Source organism: Elephantulus edwardii, unplaced genomic scaffold, assembly GCF_000299155.1.
Source record: "Elephantulus edwardii isolate Elephantulus edwardi_28Jun2011 unplaced genomic scaffold, EleEdw1.0 scaffold00092, whole genome shotgun sequence".
NCBI classification, from domain to species: domain Eukaryota; kingdom Metazoa; phylum Chordata; class Mammalia; order Macroscelidea; family Macroscelididae; genus Elephantulus; species Elephantulus edwardii.
Window position 1 is genome coordinate 1,939,736 of NW_006399842.1, and position 10,800 is coordinate 1,950,535.

General features: G+C 36.1%; 1 protein-coding gene across 1 annotated transcript in view; it reads left to right on the top strand.

Moving 5' to 3' along the window:
- The first annotated feature begins 209 nt into the window (after positions 1-209).
- Positions 210-10,800, top strand: part of LOC102854707 (N-acetyllactosaminide alpha-1,3-galactosyltransferase-like) — a 23,438-nt gene continuing 12,847 nt past the window's right edge. The window contains exons 1-2 of the mRNA XM_006890747.1: positions 210-223; positions 4,850-4,903. Of these exons, the coding sequence (XP_006890809.1) occupies positions 210-223; positions 4,850-4,903 (68 nt within the window). The remainder of the gene's footprint in view (positions 224-4,849; positions 4,904-10,800) is intronic.

Sequence of the window (10,800 nt, forward strand, 5' to 3'; positions counted from 1 at the left end):
TGGCAGCAACGAATGTATTACATTCATTTCTATATCTTTATTACCAACATGGTATCTGGTATCTAGTTTGTATTTAGTACATATCTGGCAAATGAAATAAGTGCTTTGATTGATCCCAACTCTACCTGTCTTACATGTGGTATGCTTTGTATGATTAAAAAGTAAGATAATGCTTTCCCTTTGTACAAAGCATGAAGAAGCTATAGAGGATGTCTCGGTTCTGGTGAGTCTTTATTTACAAATATGCTATGACCCATTCTTGGAGGACAAAACTGATTGGAGGGTAATAGAATACTTTTGGGCCTTTATTCCTGCAGTCAGAATAAACCAAAACCATTTTACAAGAATATATTGGAGATATTTGCTTAATGTAAGAAGTCAAAAGAAAACAAACTGGAAGAGTGCTATTCCTAATGGAAATAGAGGGGCTGTTATTGTTGTTAAGTGCAATCAAGTCAACTACGACTCATAGGAACAATGGATCTGAACTCTGCTCTATTCCATGCCATCTTCATCATCTTGGACACACTCAAGCCCACCATTACAGTTACTGTGCTATCCATCTCACTGATTGTCCTCCCCTCCTTCATTGGCCCTCAATCTTTCTTTTTTTACTGAATGATATTTTAATGCAACATATATATTTTTTACAGCATATTCTTTCCATTCATTTTTTTCTCCCATTCATTCATAGTTGCCCATTTTCCTCCCTGCCCACCCCTCCCCCCAGTTCATTTTTCTCTTTGAAGGAAAAAAAATTTCATTGTTATACAATCTCCCCTCCCCAGTCCACAATCTACTTTAATATGCATTTCTTTTTACGTCATTTTGTCATGAAAATAATACCTAATCCTATATTCTTTTTAAATAGTTCTCTCCCTCATCTGTTTCAATACAGTATACATTATTTATCTCCTTTTCTTAGGTTCCCCCCAACCCCTATGTCAGTCCCATTTTACAACAGTGGCACTATGCAGTATTTGTCCTTCTGTGACTGAGATATTTCACTCAGCAAAATGTCCCCCAGGGTCACCCATTTTGTATAATAGTTCATGAGTTCTTTGTTTTTCAGTGTAGCATAGTATTCCATTGTGTGAATATGCCACAGCTTCTCTAGCCATTCATTTGTTGATGGGCACTTTAATTGTTTCCAACTCTTTGCTATTGTGAATAAAGCTGCAATAAACATGGATGTGCATATACTGCTTGGGTGGCAGTTCTGGTTTCTGTAGGGTATATTCCCAGTAGTGGAATTGCTGGGTCAAATGGTATTTCTATTTCCAAATTTTTGAGAAAGTGCCATACTGCCTTCTATAGTGGTTGCACCATTTTACACTCCCATCAACAGTGAATAAGGGTTCCAGTTTCTCTACAACTTCTCCAGCATTTGCTTTTTGCTGCTCTGTTGAGTTTTGCTGTTTTTACTGGGATGATATCTCTTAGTTATTTTGAGACCCTCAATCTTTCAAAGCATGATGTCCTTTTTCCAAGGACTGGTATCTCCTAATAACATGCCCAAAGTATGTGAGACAAAGTTTCACTATCCTTGTATCCAAGCATCATCCTTTCTGCACCTTTTCCAAGACATACTTGTTTGTTCTTTTGGCAGTCCATTGGATATTCAACACTTTTCTCCAATACCACAACTAAGAGGCATTAATTCTTTATCTGTCATCCTTATTTATGGTCCAACTGTCAGATGTAATTGAAGAGATCATGGTTTGGATCAGGTGTACCTTAGTCTTCAAACTGATATCTTTGCTCTTCAGCACTTTGTAAAGGTCTCTGACAATAGACTGCCCCAATGCAATAGGTCTTTTCATTTCTTGACTACAGGTGCCAAGGGTGTAGATTGTGGATCCAAGTAAGATGAAGTGATTAACAATTTATATCTCTTCTCCATCTATCACGACATTACCTATTGGTCTGGTGGTGAAGATTTTTTGTTTCCTTTTTAATAATTTTTTACTGGGATTTTTAACCAAAGGTTACCGAAAACTTGGATTTCCATTCATTGATTGTTGCACATTTTCTTCCCTATCCCCACCCCCCACACACACACCCCGTTTGCTTTTATCTTTAAAAAATTCATTCATTAAAGCAAGTTGTGTCTGCAGATGGCCAGGGTGCCTTCTTCAACCAGGAGCAGCAGACAGACAGGGAGTACAACCAGGGCCTGAGTCATCCTTGCTGGGAGAAGTCCATGGGCTTAGCAGGCTCCACTGAAATCTGCTTTCTTGCTTGTTTTCTTATGGTTTGATATTAGGAATATAGCATTTATATGCCAGTTTTCTGTATTGGGAGAAGTGGTGGGAGGATTGAAGGGAATCATTTGCAAAGTGCTGTTTACTTTATAATTTGTGCATGTATATATATGCTTGCTTATTCAGTAGTTATAGTTAGTCCTTATAAGTACAAAGCTAGTTTGTCCTAATAAGTATAGTACTTGTCTGTCAGTTTACTGTATAGAGGTAACTTGCTGGCTTCTGTAATGCTGGAAGCTGTGCCACTAGTATTTTAATACCAGTGAGTCATCCATGGTGGACAGGTTTCATCAGAGCTTCCAGATTAAGACAAACACAGGGGTTAGTGACAGGAAATATATTACAGAACCAGAAAAAGCCCTTAGCTTTAGGTCTTTTTAAGCTTTTGACACAAGAGTAAAGACTTCACATAAAGACTTTCAAGAGGTCTTATTGACTACATGACAAACACAAAGTCATGCCATCAGAGTGTCTTCAGTGAGGAAAACTTTCACAAAGATGCACAACATCCAACACTATATTCTTCAACTTCTTATCAATGATAATAATATAGTAAAGTAAGAAGTGGTTTTCTTTTCTGATGTTTATTGTATTCATGAGCTTTGTTTCTCTCACAGTTCTATTATTTACAACACTTACATTAAGATCATGTTATCTATAGGTGGGAAAAGAACACAATGTATTAACAAGATTTTCAATATTGCCCTTAATGTCTCTTCAAGCCTGGAACTGAACTCACCACTATGACAAGCATCAAAACAATGTGGCACCTAAAGAATATATAGATATCTAAAATGGACAGTAACACCAGGGAGGTGTTCCACCCTTAGAACAATCAACTACACAAAATCACAAGGGCAACATTGGTCTAAGAATAAAACTCATACAGTAGAAAGGGAAAAGTTGGAGAGATGAATGGGGAAAAGAACCATATAGAGATAATGGAAAGAGTGATTATACAATGTAGGGATATAATCTGTGTCATAAAACAGAACATTTATGAATGGTTGAGTCCAACATCAATCTACTCTGTAACCTTGCACTCATTTCATAAGAAAAAAATGTAAAAGATTAGATTTTCATATTCCAGGCACAGAACGTGTCTCTACTGGGTATTGTTGTTTGAGTTGTTGTTAGGTAGCATCAAGACATCTAAGACTCATAACAACCCTATGAACAAGACATCTGAAACTTGATCTATCTTGTGTTATCCCAGCAATCTCCAAAATATTTAAGCCCATTGAATCACTGTGTAAATCCAACTCTTTTGTATTGTTGCTGCATATCATCAGGTTGGAACTGACTCATAGGTGGCCTTGCAGCAGGTTTTCAGAGGCAGTTAATTGCATGGGAGTGGACTGCCTATCCTATTCCCATGGAACAGTTGGTAGACTCAAACTGTGTGCCTTTAGGATTGCAGCACAGCTTCTTACCACTAGTCCACCAGAGCTTCCAAATCCCTTTGTATAGTCATGACTAATACTAAAGGCAGTAACTTCAACTACCTGAAAGCAATCAGTTAAAGGTAGCAGAATTCAAGGAAAGTCTGCTGCAACTCACACCAAGAGAGGAAAGAATGCTTTAAGGCAAAATATATTTACTGTTATATACTATAATAACAGTCCTATTATTAATATTAGTTCTTAGCATTAAGATTCTGTAACCTTAATGTATTAATACTCATTAATCAAAGTGTCAATAAAGATGCATCCCTGACACTGATGTTACTTTCATCTGTGTACATGGGAACACAAGCAACCTCATGACACATGCTGTTGTTAGATGCTGTCCAGTCAAATATGAGACATATTGACTCCATGAACAACAGATCTGAACCTTGTCCTGTCCAGTGCCATCTTTACAATCTCTGTCATACTTAAGCGCATTTCTGTAATCACTGCATCAATCCACTTAGTCAAGAGTCTTCCTCTTGTGACATATATGAGACATACTCAATTCCACAGACATTCAAATCTTTCACAAACTCATTTTAGGATCAGCTTTCCCTAAAGCCTACTAGTTCTATAACCAGGGTGCCTGTAATGTATAGTGAGGAAAAATAGTAAAGAATTAAGCAAAACTGTTTGCCTTGCTACCCTTGAAACCTCTCTGTGCCTCAGTTTCCTTGTCTGCTAAAGTGGGGATAATGATGATGATGATGATGATGATGATAATAATAATAATAATAATAATTATTATTATTATTATTTTATACCTTATTATACCATTATTTGATAGACATTGAAGAAAGTGCAACCAGAATTCTCCTCAGAGCAAGGATGATGAAATTTCATCTCATTTATTTTTAAGAGGAACAAGTCCTTAGAGAAAGACAACATGCTGGGAAAGGTAGGGGATCAGAAAAACAAAGGAAGACTCTCAATAAGAATAATTTGACACAGTAACTTCCACAATAGGCGTGAGCATGACAGAAACCATGAGGATGGTATAGAATAGGGCAAGGTTTAGATCTGTTATTCATAGAGTAGCTGAGAGTTGTAGTCAACTTGATGGCACTTAACAACAACAATCATCTAAAATTCTAGCAGGTACAGTTTGACTCTTCCCATTATTTCCCCTTATAGGTCTCTGAAGAATCAATCAGAAGAACTGAAACTATCAGACTGGTTTTATCCCACGTAAGAATCCAAGTCTCACATCATATAAGACTCATCTGTAGATTGGCTCCAAGAAGTTTTTCAGCCATCAACCATACTACTATTGATATACCATATGATGCTAAATACATTTTTTTTGCAATATTTATTTCAAGACTCCATTGGGAAAGGACATTTGGACCCACATGTACTATGAGTGTTTACATAGCATAACCTCAAGGGTCCCAGAATGATGAGAGGTCAAAAGCATAAGGATGTATTTGAGATCATTTAGTTGATTTTCCTCGTCTTCAATGAGCAAACCAAAGCCCAAATAAGACAGGTAGATTATCTGTGTAGTTTATGCTTTAGTACTACAGTCTTCCTGTGGCTTCTCTATTGGATCATGCCTTCAGTACTCAGCAAGGAAGTTTGTAACTCAACTATAACCTTCATTTCCTACTTGTGTGGATCCTGAAGGTCAATCAAATGGAAGAGTATACATCCTCCAGGTCTTCTGTGAGCATAATCTACTCCTGTGCATGCTTGTGGCTTTCCAGGAATATGTGGGAGAATTTTCAAAGACATTGCTTCCCCCCACACACACACACCCTTTCTTTAAAGCTTTGGGTTTGTCTATTGTTCACATCAATTTTTATCCCTTAACCCAGACATTCAGCAGCTAATACGTTTGGTGTCAGCTACTTTTAAATAAATATCTGACACAATGCTGCTTTGACACTGGGAGAGATCTGAGTTAGGTGAAATAAAAGTAGGCACTTTGAGCTAGTTCTTCAAGGAGCCCTCAGACAGGGCAAAACAAACAATGAGAATTCTTTGAAAGTAAGATCTGTTCTACTCCTTCTAGTATTAAGAACCTAAACTAAGGATGTATTCTTTTCAAAGATGCTGCTGACATGGGAAGTAAAAAACGGGGTCAGAATAAAAACACCATCAGGTTATTTTTACCAAGATTCAGTTAGCTTTTCATTAAGCATTTTCCTTGTTGTTTGGTTTCCAAACCTCTAACTAGACTCACAAAGGGAAAAAAAATATGAGATGAAAACAAGGGAAACCAGAAGTTCAAGTAAGGACATTTCAACTGACCTACAGATATAAAAGGACCACAAGAAAGTACTATTAATAATTATATACCAATAAGCTAGATAGCCTTGATTAAATGGACAAACTCCTGGGACACACAAACTTCATAAAATGATACGAATTAGAAATAGAGAAAAAAAAATCTCAAAACACTTCTAAAAATGAAGAAATTTAATTTGTAATGAAAAACCTCCTAACCAAAAAAAAAGTCTGGACAATATAGGTTCACTAGGGAATTCTAGCAATTTAGCAATTATTTATGGAAGTGGCCCCATATTTCTAAATCTCTTCCAAAAATAGAAGAAGGAACAATTTCTTCTTCTTTTCTTTCTTTCTTTTTTTTTTTAATTAGGCCATAGGACTAGCAACTCAAGAACTTTGGAACAGTACTTAGTTCATTTAATGAAGTAGTATTATTTTGATACCAAAGACAAAAAAGACTATATGTAAACTATAGACCAGAACCCTTATTGATAGGCAAAAGTCCTCACCAAAAAGCTAGCAAACCAAATAAAAAAAATTATAAAAATAGTAAAGGACTATATAAATGATCAAGCGAAATTTAGCGTAGGAACACAAAGATGGTTCAACATTTAAAAGTCAATTGAGGCAATACATCATATTAACAGAATAGATGAAAGGAGGAAAAAAACTCTCACATGATAATCTCAGTCAATGTAGAAACAGCCTTCAACAAAACCCCAGACTGAAATTAAATATCTTTTCGTATCTACTAAGATGACTATTTTTTTTTAACGAAGAAGCAATAGTTTTTTATGAGAGTCTGGAGAAAATGGAACTTTCATCCATTTCTTAAGGACTTGTAAAATGGTACTGTCATTGTGGGAAAGTTAGGCTGTTGCTGTTTTTATATGCTCTCAAGTCAGAAACAACTTAAGTTGGCCTTCAAGTGGGTTTTCAAAGCCTGTATATCACACAGAAAGAAACTGCTCATCTTTCTCTGTCATTATTCTGAGCAGCTGATGGATTTAAACCATGTACTTTGGGTTGGCAGTGTAATACCTTACCTAGTAGGCCACCAGAACTTCCTAACTATTAGATAGTACCTCAAATAGTAAAACATAGACTTGTCACATGGTCCAATAATTCAACTCCTAGATATATGCCCAAGAACTCAAAGCAGGGATTCAAATTGATAATTTTATACCAATATTCATTGCAGTATTGACCACAATAGCTAAAAGGTAGAAACATCTCAAGTGTCCATCAACATATGAATGAATAAATAAGATGGAGTACATATGTATTGTTTTAGGACTGAGTTTTCAAGAGAAGCAAAGTCAGTAGATATACATATATGTATGTGTTGTGTGTGTATAAAGAAAGAGATAGAGGCAGACACAGAGACATAGGAAAAGCTGGAGAGGGAAAATCCTTGTCTTTGGTTTGAAAGCGCAGCTCCTTAGCCTCTAGGCCACCATAGTGAGATACACACACACACACACACACACACACACACACACACACACACACATCCCCACTCGTGTGTGTGTGTGTGTGTGTGTGTGTGTGTGTGTGTGTAAAATTAGCAGACTCCCAGCATAGGTCAGGGCTGTGACTAGATTAATGGTGTTGCAACCAACCCTCGTCCTTTTATATTGGATCAAGGTTTATCCCATCAGACCACATTGTAGGTAATGATTTTGTTATTATATACCTTCTAAACTTGAGAATCTTGGCCAAGTTGACATACAAGCAGTCTGAAATTGATTGAATATACAACCAATATACATTAATAAAAATCGATGACTGGAATGCAAAAGTTGGAAACCAAAAGAAGAAACAGTAATGGGACTTGGTAACCGAAATGAGGCTGGAGATAGAATGGTAGAATTTTGTGCAATGAACTATTTATTCATTGCAAATACTTTAAAAGAAACATAAATGGTCACTATACATATGAACCTAACCTCATGTTGACTATATCTGTGGAAAGAGGCTTTGAAGAAACTCAGTATCAGCAGTCAAAAAAAGGGTAGGTTCAACTGTGGAAAGAGCATCAATTATTCATGTGCAAGTTTGAATAGAAGGTGAAGAAAAGCTCATGAGAATCCAAAAATGACCTTTAGTCTACCCCACCTGAATTTAAAAACCATCTTATTAATAGATTTGATGTACTTGATACTAATAATCAAAGACCAGATGAGTTTTTAAATAGCATCGAGGACATCATTCATGAAGAAAGCAAAAGGATAGAATAACTAAAAGGGAGAAAGAAAAGACCAAAGTGAATGTCAGAGGAGACTGAAAATCCCACTAAAAAATAGAGAGTACAAAACAAAAGGAAGAAAACGTAAGTAAAAGAGATCCACAGAAGCTCTCAAAGGGCAGTTTGAGAAGACAAAACAAAGTATTTTAACAACATATGCAAAGAGCTAGAGCTAGAAAATCAAAAGGGAAGAACACTTTCAGTATTTCTCAAGCTGAAAGAACTGAAAAACAAATTCAAGTCTTGAGTCTCAGTACTATAAAATATTTAACCTTGCAGGAAGCACTGTCTAGACTAAATGGCCATGGGCAAGCTGCCCATCAACCACATCTACCAGCTGCAAGACATCTTCAATCTGCTGCCAGGCATCAGCCTATAGGAGTTTGTCCAGGTCTTTTATCTGAAGACCAATAAACAGATAGTGGTGGTTTAGTTGATCTCACTGATTCATTCTGCGGTTGCCCTGTACAACCTCATCAACAAGATTGCCAAACAGGATGCAGAGAAAAAAGAAGGGCAGGGGAAAGAGTGAAAAGACAAAAAATATGATAAAGAGGATAAGGGAAAGATAAGGGACAATAAGGGAAAGAGTGATACCAAGAAAGAAGAGAAAAAGGAGAAAAATAGTGAAAAAGTGTAGGTTTTTAAATTTATAAATTAAAATCTTATAAAAAAAAGATGAAAGCAATATACATTGTACCAAAAAGAACTGGTTGACACTGCATAACTTCAGGAAGTAGCAACTGATCAAGAACTAATGACAGTAAAGGAAGAAGTCCAAGGCATTGGCAAAAACAAAAACAAAGCCCTCAAAATTGATGGAATATCAACTGACATGTTTCAACAAACAGATGTAGCTCTGGACATGCTTTCTAGTCTATGCGAAGAAATTTGGAAGACAGCTATCTAGTCAACTGATTGGAAAATATCCATGTTTGTTCTCATTTGAAAAAAGGGTTTATCTAACTGAATGTAGATATTATCGGATAATATAATTAATCACATGCAAATAGAACCTTGAAGATTAGTTTTAAAATTACCAGAATAGTACAGTGGTATGGAACTTCTAGAAATTCAAGCTGGTTTCAGAAGAGATAATTTAAAGAGGGTTGTTGTTGCAGACTTCAGATGGAAGCACAGAATACCAGAAAGATGTTTATTTGTGTTTTATTGACTATGCAAAAATCATTGACTGTGTGGATCATAACAATATTGAGAAGATTATGAATCCCAGAACACTTTGGCTCATGCCAAATCTATACATACACCAAGAAGTTGTCCAACCAGAATAAGGAAACATTGCAATGTTTACAATTAAAAAAAGGATGCGTCAGGTGTAAATCTTTTCTCCCAATCTATTCAAACTGTATGTTAAGTAAATAATTTCAGAAGCTGAACTATATCAATGGGAAGGTGGCTACAGAACTGGAGGAAGACTCAACAACTTGTATCATGCAGATGACACAACCTTGCTTGTAAAAAGAGGAGAGGATTTGAAACGCAAGCTGCAAAAGATCAAAGTCTACAGACTTCGATATGGATTGCATCTCAATATCAAGAAAGCATAATTTCTCACCACTGGACCAATAGGCAAATATAAAGACAGATGGAAAAGAGAGTAAGATTAAACAGCAGTAAATGGTAGGTATTTTTATATTAAACAGGTTCACACGACATTTGTGTCATCGCACAAAATCATATGGGGACTCTGGGTTTTTATTTCTCTTGCCTTTAATCTGATTTACCTGAACTACATTACTTTTCCCCCCCCCACCAAATCCATTTTATCTCCTAAAACTCATGTCTAAAAGGCTTCACCAGATTAGAATTACTTCATTGTTTATTTCCTCTTTGTATCCAGATTCTGGATATAAAAAGATTGCTGTAAACTGAGGGTAAAGTATATTAGTAAGTATTAATAACAAGACAGAACACCAAGAATGTATAAGTATAAAGAGGTAAAGCAGGAGGTGAACAGTTCTCGAATAGCTGAACCGCAGATCCCAGCTTCCCTGTACTTTCATTGGAAATTGCCAGGGAGCAAATCACAGTGATATTTCTATGCAAATGAAGCTAAGTTCTTTCTATTAAAAACCTTATGCTTGGCTCAGGAGGGAAGGGTTAGCAAATACAATACAAGAATCATGTAAACGCTGAAGGTTTGTCTTAGTGCCTACCCCTGTAAATGTTTAAGTTTTGCCTTAGTGCTTCAGGGTGAATTCCAGCTTGTATCCATACCTCCCTCATATCCTGATATAACATTTGGTTTATTATAAATATTTAGTATGAAGTTGGGCTTTCCACAAAAGATAAAGACTATTTATTACTCAAATGGATCTACCTCAAGTAAAAATCAAAGTCCTTATTAAAATAACTTTATAGATTGGGTTTTTAGAAATTAATATATAGTAACATTAACACTAGCAGCATTTGAAAGTATGAAAACTTGGAAACTAATTTTTCAAAGTGTGATCTTTAAAAATAGGCAATGTCCACCACAACAAGAAAAAGGTAAACAACCCAACTGCAAAATGGGCACAGGATATGAACAGACACTTCACCAAATAAGACATTTAGATGGCCAACAAACACATGAAGAAATGTT